This window comes from Falco punctatus (genome assembly GCF_963210335.1).
Source record: "Falco punctatus genome assembly, chromosome: Z".
In the NCBI taxonomy this organism is placed as follows: Eukaryota; Metazoa; Chordata; class Aves; order Falconiformes; family Falconidae; genus Falco; species Falco punctatus.
In genome coordinates, this window is record NC_137586.1 from 24,046,979 (window position 1) to 24,063,529 (window position 16,551).

A 16,551-nucleotide genomic window follows, 5' to 3' on the forward strand; every position below is an offset into this window, starting at 1 on the left:
CCCTCCTCTGCCCCCCTTGAGGAAGTTGCAGGCTGTGATGAGGTCACCCCTCAGCCTTCTCTTCCCCAAGCTGAGCAAACCAAGTGACCTCAGCCACTCCTAAGTCATGCCCTTGAGACCTTTCACCATCTTGGTTGCTGTCCTCCAGATGAGCTCTTAACAGTTTGATATCCTTCTTGTACTGCGCTGCCCCGAACTGCACACAGTACTTGAGGTGGGGCCACACCAGTGCAGTGTAGAGTGGGACAGTCACCTCCCTGGACTGGTTGGCCGTGCTGTGCTTCATGCACCCCAGGACATGGTTGGCCCTTCTGGCTGCCGGGACACACTGATGACTCATGTTGAACTTGCCATCAACCCAACTCCCCAGATCTCTTTCTGTGGGGCTGCTCTCCAGCCTCTCATCCCCCAGTGTGTATGTATAGCCAGGATTACGCCGTCCCAGGTGGAGAATCTGGTTCTTGTTAAATTTCATACTGTTGGTGATGTTGGCCCACCCAGCTCTCTAGTTTATCTAAATCTCTTTGTGAGGTCTGTCTACCCTTGAGGGAGTCCGCAGCTCCTCCTAGTTTAGTATTATCATCAGACTTACTTAACGTACATTTCACTCCTGTGCTCAGATTATTTATTAATGGATGCTTTTTTCCTAATTCTCTGATATTTTGCTCTCAGAGCAATCCAAGAGGATTGTAGAAGTGGTGAATGGGATCAGGTGACCATTTCCATCTTACAAGAAATTCCTTTGCTAGCACTGTTCCACTCTAATTAATCGTGCAGCATCCTACCACTGACTTTAGGGAGTAAGGATTTCAGCTCTGGCATCTATAGGTTTTGTGCTTCAGTGATTATGTGCGGCGAATGAAGAGACGGGATGCAGCTTGATGCAAACAAATGTCAATTTATTGTACAGAAGCACGAGTTTATATACACTTTCAGAAGCTGCGCGTTTTAAACAGATTGGTTCTTGAAGCTAAGCCTTGCATACTAGGCAATCCCCGATTGGTGGTTAACTGCCAGCAATTAACAGCAAGGTGTTACCTTTCCTCGGCGCCATCCGTCCCTCACTCCCCTGTGCTCTGTATCATGTCAATTGTTGTCTAGACAAGCTCGAGCACATTCCCCTCAGCTAACTGATTGCCACGCATGGTCCTAGTTTCCAGCCCGCTCCTACAAAGTACAAAAAATTGTGGAGCAAAGTACAAGAATATGCTATGGTTGTCTGAGCTAACATTATTAGAGAAGAGAGTTCCTTTTTACCCATTTTCTGTGTTTTTCCTGTCATTAGCATGTACCTCAGTTTTATAGGGTGCCACAGAGAATTTCCTTCAAAAGCTAAAAGGAAGTCTCAGATTTTAGTAATTATATTAAATAGAAGGCACATTAATGTTACAGTAGTTTACTTAAGTTCTTGTAAGCTTGCAAATGTGGACAGGAAGAGAGAAACCAGTTCAGTTTTTAAACGCATTAAATGAAATGCAGGCTCTTTAAGATTACTCTTCAGTATTCCCATCAACCTTTGTGAACCTAGTGACATTTCCCAGCAATTAGTATGTTAAGACTATTGTCCTGACGTAGCAGTTTCTGTTAGGGTCCTTCATTTTATGTCTCAAATTGATTGGGAAAGCTTTCTTTATGAGTGTTAGGTCATGCTATGTTTTATAGTAACTTTTTCAATTCATGTTTTCCCATCATTGATCAAAGCCCTTCAGTTTCTTCAGTCACTGCTAATCAGACATCCCTTTAAGTAGGATAGGTTTCATAGCTGCCATGTTCCTGAAAGGCTGGTTCTCTGGGGGCGAGTTTCTGTCTTGTATATTAGAGGCTTTCACACTTTATGCAGATGGCAGTGAATGCTACTTTGTTATTACTGTTATGTTCCTAAGGTATGTGAACTGCAAGTAGTCCACCCTCGGATTCAGTGTTGAGGGCTTTGGAAACGCTTGGCACCGAAGAAGTTTCCATACAGTCATCATCCCAATTTTAGCTACTGGTCAGTGAGAGACACTTCATTGGCACTGAAAGCAGTATTTCTTTTAATGAAAAAAACATTAACTTGAATCATCTTTCAGTGGGTCACAAATGATTGTTACTGGTGGCTGCTGTTAGTATTTACTTTTTTTCATACAAGAAAATTGCAAATTTGACTTGATTGTACAGCTATTTATTGTTTTGCTCTCTGGAAGGCTTTCTTTTGAAAATTTAAAAATTGAAAGCAACTATTTGTGGACCTTGAATATTATCAGTTAAACCAGTGTAAGTTATGTGGCGATGTTGGTTTTTTTTTTAATCCACTCACTTCACCCTTAATTTGTGTTTGATTATCAGATTTTAAAAAGAGCAGCAGAATTTCTCTCTTATCATGCTGCATCTGTCTATTGTTGGTTTAACCTTGTTGGTCACTGGTATCAAAAATATGCACAAGAGACTTGGACTTCATGAGACTTTTTTAACCCTTTCCTTGTAAGACTTGTCTCTTAAAGAGCACCGTAAGTGGTTTTCAGTGCTCAAAGACTCCTGTTATTCCACTTTATTACCAAATATTTTGGTCATTTCTTCTTCCCTGTCTCATAAACACAGCTTTAACCTTGAGAAGGTGGCTATTCAGAGACCCTTTGAGAATGCTTTCCCTGCCCGCCCAGCCCAACTCTATACGAAAAATGCTCAGAAATGAAAGTAAGGGATGGTTGCAAAATTCTTTCAGAAAATCTGATGTCTGTGTTGTGTGTTTTCGTACTTACTGTTATCTTATTTTCCCTTTCACTTCCATCTTGAGGAAAGCAAGGATGACTGAATTGCATGTTTCTGATTTTACCAAGTGAGTTCTGGTTTCTTCCTGAAGCTAAAAACTTAAATATTGTAACAGAAACTTATGTGTGTATGAAAGTTACTTGGAAAATTATGGTTAAATAGGATGAAAATATTAACAAGAAAAGAAAGTAATGTTACAGCCATAGCTGTGTGAGAGTATTAGTTTGGGTACTAGGAATTGTTACTACACCAGAGTCTCCATGTGGATTTGCCACTTCTGTGTAGAAGAGGGTGACTGTAGTGGGGCTTCACTGTCAGCTACAGTGATAATTTGTCACAAAGCCTGAGGAAAAACTCCTCTTAAGTTTTGAATACCTGTGTATGATCTTTATATCAGAGGAATATCGGAGATCTCAATTCCCATGTTGGGAGTGGAGAATTGCTGTCACTGTTTAACAAGAGCTCCTCAGTTTGACATTTGCAGAACTTCTGGTGCTTCCTGAATTTGCTCAAGTGGCAATACATGGAGGCTGTTACGGAGGTAGGAAGGAGACCTCTTTCCTTTAAGCCTGCGTGTGCAAAAGGTCTCTGAGAAACCACACTTGGATGATGATGCCGACATTTGAATATGCAAGAGTATGAGAGGGTATGCAGTGTTCCCTGCTCTGCAGAAGAATATTCCCTTAAACTTTTGTCTCTTTGTTGTGTGTTTCTTGTAAAAGCTTTGAGTTACTTACATTTAAATTTAGAAGGTGTGTTGTTCAAGAAAGTATTGAATTGGTACCTTTCTGTTGGCTGTTTAAATTGGCTTTTGTGAGAAGGTGAAGTATGCCTTGTTTCTCTCAGTTACTAACAAGACCAAGACCAGTTTTTATAGATCACTTTCAGTTTGCAGTACAGTTGAAATCTGAAGCTGGTTTGCAGGGTGTGACAGGTCCTTTGCCTTGGGTATGTACTCTGGTATGCCAGCCACTCATACAGATTAGAGTTGGTTTTCAGTTTACTAGGAGACCAGTGACATCTGTAATCAGATTCTTAGTCTCAGTCATGCTTTTGTGTTATGCTTGTCGCCCAGTTGAAGTCTGTGTTTCAGAGAAGCCTTCAAAATTGCATTTGTAGTGATAAACCTTCAAATGTGGCTGTAGGAGGATTTTTGAGCAGTTAAATACTGGTACGTTTTACTGAGCAACAATTGGATTTTTGCAGAATTAGTCGCTTGGAAGCAGAGAGGCACAAACTGTCTACATTAGGTGTTGAAAGCCCTGCTGTCTAATACCGATTGCTTCTAGATGGTCTGAAGTTTTCTTGGAGGCTAGAACACAAGTGGTTCTTAGATATTAGACTGCAGTGTAGATTAGGCCTTTCAAGTAAAACACACAAAAACTTATTAAAATGTGATCTGCACAATTATTTCATAACATCTTCTTTTGTTAAGTTATTGATTTCTGTTGTGTCTTCCACCACCACCCTGAGAAAAAACAGACCCTTAGAGGAATGTTTTCTAGCCCTTTATTTGGTTTTTTTCTGAATAGGTCATTCTTACAAAGTGTTTTTGGTTGTTACTCTGTTGGGGGGACAGATGTTACTGTCTCCCTGCAAAGGAAAACAAAAATGGCAGAAACATCTGAATACTATTTAGATATTAATTTCCTTTTTGAGCTTTCTTGTCTTCCTAAAGAAACAGTATTGTAGTAACCTTGAGTCAGTGATGTAGGAGTTGCTTTTTTGTATTGGTACTTTGTAACCTTGGGAAGAGGATTACGACTTTACCTCAATTCAGCCTCAGGAAAGGTTAGCAGAAAAAAATGGAACAAAGATTTAGAACAGGACTTTTCTGTTTTAAGAAAGACTTCTTCAGAAGCCTGCTGGGGGAGGTTTAGGAAGCCCACTTCGTAGAAAGAGAGGACTCCATCACTGTGAAACCTTCTAGAAATTTAGATCTTTTGGATCTTAATCATCTCCCTTGATGCAGATGCAGCATTGATGTGTTTTCAGCAGAGGTGATCTACTTATATAGAAAATTTATCCTCCATAACCTTCAGAAAGCACTTTGTACCAAGACTTTTTTTTAGACCCGTGTTTTGCAGCAGTTTTCTGATGTTAGTATTTTTGAACATACTTTCCATGTAGCTTTTGTGTTTGGAATCCAGGAAGTACAAGGGGAAGAATATTATAAAAAATACAGTTGTCAGAGCTGGTTCTATAGGTGTCAGAATTTATAAGGATTATTTATGGGGTCTGAAACTGCATTTTGAGTTAGGAATGAAAACAAAAAAGGAAAAGAACAGGTGATATTGGGAGTCTTCAACAGTATGGACCACAGAATCTTCAGTGGAGGCTTCACCCATTTGGGTTGTAACACTGGCATGTATATTTAAAGACAAACAAACCCCAAAGAACAACAACAAAATGAAAACCCTCTCCTCCCAGCCTACACATACAGCCCCCCATCCACCCTCTCTCCAACAAACCAAAACCAACAAAAACCCCTATAGCCATAAACAAAAATTTGCAGTTTGCAGTGAGCAGAGTCTGGCTTTTCAGAGTATGTAAGATCAAAAGTTGTATGCAAACATTTCTGCAGAGTTCTGAGAAAGTCATAGCTTGCTGTCACCTCTGGAAATGTTCTGAACCAAGACCTTACAGTTGGCTCAGAAACCATTCTGTACAATTATTTCCTTCCTGAATGTGGAAATTTGAAACTGAAAATGTTTGTCACTACAAGCAAAATAAATGGGCAGAAGTGTAGTGATTTTACAGTGTTTTTCTAAATTATGTAAGGCCAACTTTCATATTTATGTCTTGCCTTTCCCTTTATTTTTGCCTCCTCAGTGTATCTGTTTTCACAGAATTTTCCATGATAAGTGTTTCTGAATGCCATTCTGAAGTTGGCCAGCTCACTATAGATATTTTACCTAGGTGTTATCTTTCTAGTAACTAGAACCATACCAGTCTGCCTGCCTCAGACTTACTTATTGGGTCTTTTATGCAACTAATATAATTAAATAGTGTGTCTAAACCATCTGAGCTGATATTTATATATTAAGGTCTAATTAAGTCCATGCAACAACTTTGTGAGTACCTGCTTGGAATTTGAGGGACTACAAGATGGGTTGGGCTGAACTTGATGTGCTTCTGGTACTTTTAGAAAGTTGACAAGTGTTTCTGTTTCAGTTGAGGGACAGTTTATGCAGCATATTTTCCATGAGTTACTGCTTTGCTAGAAGACAGATGGTCCTTTCAAATGGAAATTGCTGATGCTCCAGCAATATCCTATTGGATTCTCGTTGAAGATTTCACCTTGACTTCCTTCATACGAAGAAATAAACTGGTGGTATAAAGGTTACAAGCCTTGACTAGGGACTACATTTTTTAAAGCAAAATTCTTTGATTTTGATTGAGATTACAATGTTTATGTGTTGTGCTTTCTGACATCTCTGGTGTTATACTTCCTAATGGAAAGTAAATTACAGATTTTCTTCAGTCTTCTAGCTGAATAGTGTGTTCCTTTTCCTCCAGTGTTATCCCATACTATACTATGCTAAACTAAGGCAGACGATAAAAATTTTTGTTACATTAGTGAACCAAGGCCTAACATTTGAAAGAACTTTCAAGAACTGCTTTTATCTTCAGAAAAATGAACAAAGCTGCTTTTGTGAAGACCTAAGAAAGAGTATCAGTTATTATGGGCTAATATCTGAAGGACCCACTGAAAAATTACTGGGTTTATTGTTTGACTTTCCTAAACAAGGATTATTTGGAGGAATAAAGACAAACTATGAACTATTTACTTGACAGATGTGTCAAATAAATATGCTACTTACAATAATAATTTGGAATGTACTGGTCAGTGTTGTTAAGCAAGAACATCAAATCAAACATATTAATTTGGGATTTTGGCTTCAAGTTTCCAATGATGAGGAAGAAAAAGCTACGCCTTTGTGACATAGTAAGCAAGCAAATTAGTAAATTTGTATACTCTTGCCTTTTGGCTAGCTTTTCCAGGAAGTCTAAAACCTATTTTTTAATGAAGAAGTAACAGTTAAAAGTACATGCAAATAATTACTTAATGTGACGGATTTTTTTTTCCCCTTTTATCTTGCAGCAACGCACCTCTTGCTTTTTCCTCCAAAGTATGTTATATTAAGTTTCGTGAAGCATCGAGTGTTGGTGTGGCCCAGCATCTAACTAACACGGTTTTTATTGACAGAGCTTTGATAGTTGTGCCCTGCGCAGAAGGTTGGTATTTTAGACATTCCTCTGTAATGTTCGTCTTTGTCATGTCTGCTAATTGTTTCAAGCTTTCCATGTAAGAAGGTGGTGCTCTGTATTTTTATTTTATTTTACTGCTTTTTGAAAAAAAAGTCTTGAAACAAAACTGAAAATTTAATCATCAAGAAACCCAATTATATAGATTGAATTGAAATTCAGCATTAGGAAAAAGATAGTTGATTTAAATTGGGATAATTGGATTTTCCATTGTTATTACTTATGTTGAGGGAAAAGAAGGTAAAATAATTCCCTTCAATATGATTTTCGTTGGCAAGCTTACTCTCACACAGAGTTCTCACTGAAGTCAATGGAGCTCTGAAAAGATTAGGCAATTTCCTGGCATTGATAGCACTGCAGTTTGGATCTTTATGTATCACCTTTGGTGTGGTGGTTTGTTTGCTTTTTCTTAAAGATGCTGTTATTTTTCCTTTTTTTTAGACTGAATTCCAGTTTTGTCTTGTAGACATGATGTATGCATGTGGCCATTGAAATTAATCTAATCTAAAATACTTAACATTTGTGGTGATAATTACTGTTTGAATATGAATGTTTACCTGCTAGTTCAGTTAAAAAAATTGTGGTTTTCCTTTCTTGTTACTGTGGAAGATACTACTTTGTGTCCTGTAATAAGGCTTTGTTATGTATATTGGTACTCCTTTTTGGTTTTATAATTCCTTTCTCTTTAAAACACAGCGATCTATACAGAATGCTACCAGCATAAAATATTTTTTAAACGCATAATAAAATAAAATAAAATGCTCGGTGAATACTAAATTTACAAGTGTTACTTTAAGTAGCTTTGAGGCCATACATTTACAGAGGTGTTGAATACAAGGTATTTGGTATTGTTAGTATAATATGCCAGATCTGAATACAGTTATATGAAGCATGGCCTTACAGTAGGCATATTGCTGGAGTTAGGCAAAACCCCATTGACTTCATTGGGATCATTGTGGAACTGAGCATCTGCACATTTAGTTCTGGACTTTTTGCCTCTTTGGAGTGGAAACATTCCAGCTGTTGGAGTGAACCTAACTTCACTTTGAACATGGTAGCTGTTCTGCCATGAACAACAGTATTTAGAATGATTGAACCATAAACTGCAACAAGTCCAGAAATAACTTCTATTAACATAACTTTTCTAACTGCAAGAGACAGGCTTTGGTTCAGAAAATGCTGTTGACTTCTTGGAGTTTGTTAACAGTCATCCCAGAGTACCATTTTTTGGCACATTTGCCACATTGCAATCTGGATAGTATGAGATTAGTGCTGCAGGAACAATGGTCTGGGATGTTCCTAACAAACTCGTGACAGGTCTCCAGAATTTCAGAGACTTTATAAGTACTTTCCCTAAAGGCTATATTGACTTACAATATATGCCTGTTCTTGTAGCCTTCTTAATAGGGGCATATGGCACATATATTGTGTTTGTGAAGCCTAGATTTTTACTTGTGCCTTGCTTTGAGGGCTTTTTAGTTTTATTTTTTGAACTTGTTCTTAAATCACAAATTGGATATTGCTGTATCCACTTGTAGAGGCTAATGGGACCAGAATCCTTATTGCTGAAAAATTGCCCCTAAATAATTGACTAAAAATTATTCAGAATCTTAGTTTTATGTTTCATTAAAAAGACCTTAACTGGTTCGGTACTGTCAGAGAGGGAAGACTGCTGCCTAATGAATGAACAACACTTCTGGTGTTTTTCTTGAGATGGTATCACTGATGTGATAAGGCAACAGGTAAAGCTGCATTTTCCTATGTCTTTTGATGATTGGAAGGAGAATAAAACCGAATTTCTGACAAATCTTGTTCCAACCTCATTTGTAGCTGACTTATTAGGCATTTCTGAGAAAACACGTTACAGAAAAATTGTACTGTTCAAAATCATTCCGGATTTTGAAAATCCAGACAGACAGGTTTTGAAAAACCAACAGAGATTTTTGCATAATTTGGTGAACAAATGAGTGAGTTGTGAGGTCAGGGTTTTTTTAATGTCAGAATGTTGTTTCCATGTAACTTTCTAAGAGAATCACTAATTTTAATTTATAAAAATGTGAAGCAATATAGGTTTAACTTTCTGAGGAATTTATTGTGTGGAGTAAGTACGGCTTTGGACACCACAGTACAAAAATTTTGATTCACTGTGTATCATATGATGCATTGTTAATGGAGTCAGTGGAGTGTATCACGGGCTTTCAAAGTAGTGAGGCTATATACTACTGGGAGGTAAAATTAAATCGTTGGCCAGCGGTGCCAGTAATAAAGCATTACATGCGCTATATTGAACGTAGAGGAGAGGTAAAATGGAACTCTGAAAACCTGGTTTCAAAAGACAGAATAAAATCTGAAATTTGGAGTGTATTTAAACTGGTAAACCAAGGGAGCATGAGAGAATGACAACACAATGAAAACAATGTTAATATTGTGACATTTAGTAATTTAACAAAAACGTAATTGTAAGTGAAGTAACATCATTAAACTGCCAAAATATGACTTGTGTGTGTGTCAGTAAGTTTTTCTTTAAACATTACACTTTGAGAACACAAAGCTTGAAAGATAAACAAAGATGCCACCCTAATCATTCTAAATTTTATGTCCACATTATCTGGTAGATGGATTTTGACTATTAATTTGGTTTTGTATGTTTTCTCTGTGTGATATTTGTGCATTATTAGATGACTAGACTGGCCAAGGCAGACCTGTTACACTTGCCTGAGTTAGGCATTGTTTGCCATGCCACTAAACCTGCCGCCAAGTGAAACCTTCATGGGGGAAATGAGATCGAAGTCTGGCCTGCTGAAGATGGACGCCCTGTCTCTGTTTTTATTTTGCTTTCTTTCCTTTGTTTCTTTTATTTTTATTTTATTTTGTCCCTTTTTTTGTTTTGTTCTGTTAAATCTCTTTCCCTTGTACTTGTGAACTGGTACTTCAGTTCTGTAAAAATGGTGTTTTGTAAAGGGTTCACAGTGTTTCATTTTGAAGTTGACCTGATGCTGCTTATGAATGGTGGATGGTGTACACAGAATTTAGTATATGATTAATTTTTGTGCTGTGAATTATGGATAAATTTGATTTGGAATATGTTTAAGCATCTAAATTCAACAGATGAGCACACTGTGTCAGAGGACAAGAATAGTGAAAAATACATCAGTTCTAAGATAACATTCTTTCATATGTTGTGCTTTATGAGTTTATCTTGGAAAAAGATAGTTGAAACTTACTTCTGGAGAAAATAACTTTACAAAGTACAGTCATGATCCTTCTCTGCTAGTTTTCGTCTTCTCAGCAGAGTAGTTTTAGGTTGCACGGTGTGTTTAAAAGAAGGCATACTATTTATGTCTAATGTGAAGAGTTAAAAATAGCTATTTCTGAAATTGAAGTTTCATGAATATTGAATGTCATGAAATTCTTGTTTGCTTCTGATGAAACCTTGCTCCAGTGAGGTCAGTGGCAGTAAGATTTCATCCTTTTGTTTGTGTAATTTTCAGAAAAAACTGTTTACCACTCATAAGTACAAATGCAGCCTGAAGTTTTGGTTGGAATGTGTTGTGTGAGGCACATTGTCTTTTAACACTGTTATTTGTGGGAAGATTGAATCAGTTCTGTGTGCGTGTGTGTGTATGTATGTGTATATTGCACTTTGACATGCTCCTGTGGTGGTTATTTCAAGAAGATTTTTTTTTTTAAAAGAAGAAAATAAAGAGAAAAAAAAGTGTCTTCTCAGTCATCTTACAATCTCAGAAGCCCTGTCAGTTCATGCTGGAGTGATTGAGAAGGTTTGCATCCCTAAGTGATATTCTTAACTTCTTGTGAAATGGAAGCCTGAAGCAGAAGTGGTGGACCAGGTGGTGTGTCTGGTCCTCAGGCAATGCTCTTCCCAGCTACCAGCACTGGGAGCAATTGGATTCACTCTGATAATGCACCAGGCTATGCACTGCAGCTGGGAAGAGCTTTGCTTTGTGATCTCTTGGGTTTAGCTGTGGCAGTTGAGGTAATTGCCAGTAGGTGTAATCTCTTTAATCACTGCTGCTAAATCAAATAAGAACCATGAATTGGACCACACAAATTATTTTATTTGTAGTGTGCATTTTCCAGTGATTTAAAAGAGCAGGAAAATAACAATTCCTTTAATTATGTTTAGAGTAGATGTGAGCTGTTAGTATTTTTAAAATAACTAAACTTACTTATTGCAGAAGCAGTTTTAGAGGAGGAGGATTAACTATGTAGTTTCAGTACAAAGAGTATGAAATTAATTGCTTCTGGGCATGGGAGAGGGATAAAAATACTGCGATGATTAGTACTTGCTTAACACAGATACTTCTGTTCGGCATTTAGCAAAATGGTGTCTGGTGTGGACTGGGTTGACTAGGGCTCTTAAGCACTTTCATGATACAAAAAAGTAACGATGATAGCTTATATGTAGGACAACGGTACATTTCCTGAAAGCATATCTCTATGTCTCTAGGTAATGCAGAGCTAATCTACATCTGCTTCCAGATTCTTTTGCAAAGTGAAGAATCAATAAATAAATGATCATAGGATCTGTAATTTACTAAATACAACAGCTTCTAAGAAATCTTTCTAAGGATGTGGTACAGATGTGGCATATTTATTTTGTCTCTTTCCCTCATTAGAAACTTAAGTATCTTTACCTCATTTCCATTCAGGTTTTAAATACCTTGAGTTTAAAAACCAGAACAGTTATTCTTAAAGTGTCCTGATCTGTTGTGTCATTACCCACATTTCATTGTATCTTTGTGGGTTTCTATTCTTTTTCTGAATAAATTCATGGAGATAAAACTCCAAAACTTAAACCCTGTAACTCGTGAAGTTATTTGGCCTCACATTAATTTTGTTTTTCAAAATTTGAAAGATACTTCAGATTTTCTTTTTTTCCCTATAACAGTTTGTTTTCTATAGAATTTTTAAAAAGTTGTATCTGGTCTTAAAAACTGGAGAAGTAGTTTTGAATATACAGGCAATTTTGGGGGGTTCTATCTGTAGAGATAGACCCTTTCTCATTCTTGAATAAAATAAATGAATCTTTGTGGCATGGAACTGACCAAAGAGATTTTATATTTAAAATAAAACATTACATTGTTGAAGGGCCAAAGTATTCTGGAAATAATGCTGCTAACTTCACAATTTAGATAACGCATGTTACTCATTCTTTGAACTGCTGTAACAGTGCACTTAACTGAAAATGTTCAGTGGATTCCTTGAGGAACATTTGATAAAATGAAATAATTCTAATTATTACAGTAAGATGACCCATATACTTAAAGTTTAGGCTTGTATTTAAGTACCTTTCTGAACTCGACTCGTCATCTGTTCAGTTATGTCCCTAACTCTATTCCTATTTAAAATGGCTAAGTGCCTAATCATCTTTTAAGTTTAACTGGTTAAGTGTGTATTGAATTGGCTGTATGTAGGCGCATACTTAAATTAGGCATATACTTATGTACGTTGCTGACCAGGGATCTGGTCATAAATTAGACCATAAATTAGAATGCAGGCACACTATTTTAGGAACCACTTCTGCCACTAGCATATCTGTTGATCCTGTAGAAACCTGCATGAGTGTCCAGTTAATTGCAAGATGCTCGCTGTTTAGAATAAGGTCTGGTACATTAGTTATTTGAAAACACTGAAGTATCTAGATTTTCAGAAGAACTGGTACATAATTCTATGCCTAATTTGCATGCACAGCTGCTGGAACTGTGTATTCGAAAGCCTGTTAGTTAGCTACATATTAGGCGGGATGTGCAGCCCAGTACCTGATACTCATGAGCAGTCAGGCAAATCAGGTACGCTTCTCATTGCATGCCTGATTAAAATTCGGATCTGTAAAGAGTGCTGAACATTGTGATGGTGGCTCAGATTTATGCATGTTTTTAAAAAAGCCCTGGAAGTCATTATTGCACAGTTAATTCTTAAGTGCTAATAATTTTCCTATTTTTCTCCTTTAGATAGCAAAATCAAGTGGTTGTTACATGTTAAGGAGCAAGGTGCCTCAAAATTTAACATAAAATAAATGTAAATAGGAAGCATGAGGAAAAAAAATGGGTACTGTTATTTTATCTTTTCTGTTCCACCCATGCTACATATAAATTAAGTTTCATTTAGATTTGTTTTGTCCTTTGGTCATACCCAACTGTAACCCAGTCCTTGCTGCAGATCTGTAGAACAGGTTTGCAACACATTGTTTCTTTTTCTTTTTTTAATGTATGTTTCCTCTGGGGTCTATTGAAACTCGTATAGCTAAAACTGCACAGTGTTTTGAAACTTAACTCATATTTTGCTTTTTGATAATAGTATTTACTTACTGATTTTTAAATCCTGAATCTAAGAGGTTTTATGGTTAAAACATATACAGTTTAAACCGAAGCAGTAAAAGCCACTGGCGCAGTATTTGTATATACCTTGACTTATAAAGCAATATTTAAATAAAAGCATTTACTTTATCATAAAGTGCATGCAGTAATACCAATGGGCTCAGTTGGATAGCATATATACAACTATGCCAGTAATTTTGAATAGATCATATATACCTAGTATAATTAGAACTTTTCCATAGTTTCTCAGTTTAGTGTTTAATGTTTGTACCAGTTTAAATCCCTTTGCATTTCAAATGTATTACGTACGTTTAATTGCAATCGTAATTATTTTAACTATTAACTCTTGATTTTTAAAGATTGGGGGGGGGGGTTATTTAGTGGTCTGATTTTGATTAACGTTAAATGAAACCTGCATTTAATTCAGATTAGATATTAAACTTTTAGCATGACAGGGGAAATATAATCTGGTTTAAATAGTAGGAAATACATACTTGGGGAAAATATAGCTTGCTTAGCTGATCAGTTATGATTTTCTTCAGTCTCAGTAAATTTAAAGGTAATTTGTCAGAGTTTCAGGAGAACTGAGGTAGCCTAGTATGTGACGCAGTACAGATCTGTATTTTTTCTGCCCTCCCTTCTTCCACCTCCAACTTCACTTGTAGTATGTATTGCGTGGAGTCACAGAGTTCACTAGTTTTTATTTTATTTTCATTTATTTTTACATCCCAAGTAGGTAGCACCAGAGGAATTTAAAAAAAAGCACAAATTTCAGTTAGCTCATACTTTGGGGTTTTGGGGTTTTTTTTTGGTGTTTTTTTTTGTTTGGTTTCTTTTTCTTTTTTCTTTTACTGATTTGGTTATTTGCCATTTCTGGGGATTAAACTTTAAAAAATGTTCTTCTTTTCTGTATCTGATGTTCTGTGTGCTATTAGTGATGCAGCCAACACGAACGGTTGTCATGTGTAAAACAACTTTCGATCACCACGAAAACACCGCCCTGGGAAAGCGTCCATGCTTGATATCGTTTGGTTCATGAACATTAAGTTTCCAGTACAGGTGACACATAGCTCAAAGTGTATAATAATTGTCTACATTATTCAGTTTTTTAAATAATAATCCATTAATGAGATTGCTAGTCTTTGAAGTTTTGCTCACTTTTGTTTTTCCTAGTAGAGCAGGGTAAAAGGAAAAACTTAAGTTCTTACTTGTTTCTTTGTAAGGATCTGGTAGATAGATTCATTGTTATTTATTACATTTTTAACTGCAAGGGTAATTGTAAAGTCATAGAAAGAGTAACATTTGTGTGATGTTTCAATTCTGTGTAACGCTTCCATTTGCTTCTTCAGGTAAAATCCCAGATGAAGCCAAAGCCCTTTCTCTGTTGGCGCCTGCTCCTACTATGACAAGTCTGATGCCTGGTGCAGGGTTGCTTCCTATACCTACACCAACCCCTTTGACTACAGTAAGTAAAATTCAGTTGCTGCTTGATTTCTGGCTTCCTCTATACTCAGTAGTCTTTTCTGTGTTCAGAGAACAAGAACTATCTGATCCATGGATGTTGTCCTCTTCTATGCTGGATCAGTGAGGGTTTAGCTGTGGTGCCTATTTAGAGGGTAGATCACAATGTGTCTGTGCACTAGCTTTTCTGGGTTCTTACCTCAGATTATTATTTTGCAAAATAGTGGGTAAATACTGATTCTGGTTGTGTCCATTTTAATTACTGGCTTTCCCTAGCATTAATTTGGTCCAGTGGCAGTGCTATCCTCCTCCTCAAATTTTGTTAAAATATAATTAGTTACATTGACACAGTTATTTGGAGTAGTAAAATGCTGCATTAAGGTGTTTTTACTTGGTATCTCTACAACAGGGCTTTTGAGTGTTTGCCTAACAATGTTTTCACTACAAAAAGCATAGGGAAGCTAGCTGCTGCTACTTCTGCTCAGTTTCCTTTTGCCTCTGTAAGCCTTTCTTGACATCAGCAGGCTGCTGTTACCTATTCAGGGAGAATTTCAAGTTAAAATAGAGTAGTTTTCTCTTTTGTTACATAAAAAAGATTACTCGTGGCTTGTTAAGGATTTCTCACACTTGTTAGGAAAATAATTTGCTGGAAAGGCAGTTGCTTTTTGGGTGGAAAAAGTAAAAATCAAACCAGGAACTCAGCAGACCAATTTAGTAGTGATTTTTAAGTGACTTTCTTTATAACATTCCCCAGGAGAGATTTAAATTCCCAGTTCAAAAAATGAGAGATGTGTTGTCCTCATTCTCTAGGAAATGACTGTGTTTATAGGGAAAGAACTTAGACTTAGGCTTAGTATCCTTCGCATATCGACTGTAATTAATCTTGCCTTATGTGATGTGTTTGTCTGTAAAGTACTTTATCTGTCCCTTTGATGGACTGATATGTATTACAGAACAAACTGGTGCTGGGCACTGCAAATTCCCATCTTCTCTTGCTGGGAAGGGTTCAGCAGTTCCTCATCTACTCCCAATACTTCTTCTAGCAAAAACAAAAGTATTAGCAGTGTCTGAAGGCATCTTACTTGATTGACTGTGAGCATTAGAAATTCAAGCCTATGTTTTCTGATTGATACGTTGCATACTCTTTGATAAAGTGTTAACTGATAGCCCATAGAAAATTTTAACTGTAACCTTAAAGAAGGTTATTTATGGGTAGATTTTTATTCTTTCAAAAAAGTGCTCAGCTTGGACCTTAAAGTTCAAAGTATTGCATGTATTCCTTAGGTTTATTTTTACAGAAATGCACAAGGCAGACAAGTATTAACAAGTAAAATATCTCCTACCAATGGTTCTTGGCAAAGTATATTCTGTTTTTGTGTCTTCCAGCTTGGTGTTTCACTTGGCACTTTGGGGGCTATACCAGCAGCAGCATTGGACCCTAACATTACAGCACTGGGAGAAATACCACAACCGCCTATTATGGGGAATGTGGATCCATCCAAAATTGATGAAATCAGGAGAACAGTCTATGTTGGAAACTTGAATTCCCAGGTAGCTTTTTTTTGTGTAATGGAAATATTAATGGAAGGTGTAGAATTGTAATTTATGAATTCTAATCGTAGATGTTAAAGAGGTTTGGTTAGTTGATGACAACAGGAATTTAAACAAAAAATTCTTTCTGGTTACTAGTGATATTTCAGACTTTGAATGCTCCTATGCCCATCAGGTCAGACCA

The 16,551-nt window shown here is 36.8% G+C and overlaps 1 protein-coding gene across 4 annotated transcripts in view; it reads left to right on the forward strand.

The window, feature by feature from the left end:
• Positions 1–16,551, forward strand: part of SREK1 (splicing regulatory glutamic acid and lysine rich protein 1) — a 40,049-nt gene that overhangs the window by 3,601 nt on the left and 19,897 nt on the right. For 2 of the 4 annotated variants that reach the window (XR_013925014.1, XM_080372825.1), the window contains exons 2-4: positions 6,854–6,987; positions 14,705–14,820; positions 16,203–16,367. Coding sequence is in view for 3 of the 4 variants with exons in the window: in XM_080372825.1 (XP_080228951.1) it covers positions 6,854–6,987; positions 14,705–14,820; positions 16,203–16,367 (415 nt within the window). In the remaining variant the exon portion in view is untranslated. Of the gene's footprint in view, positions 1–6,853; positions 6,988–9,695; positions 10,797–14,290; positions 14,415–14,704; positions 14,821–16,202; positions 16,368–16,551 lie in introns of those variants that run through there. The other 2 variants (XM_080372826.1, XM_080372827.1) reach the window with 2 other exon arrangements.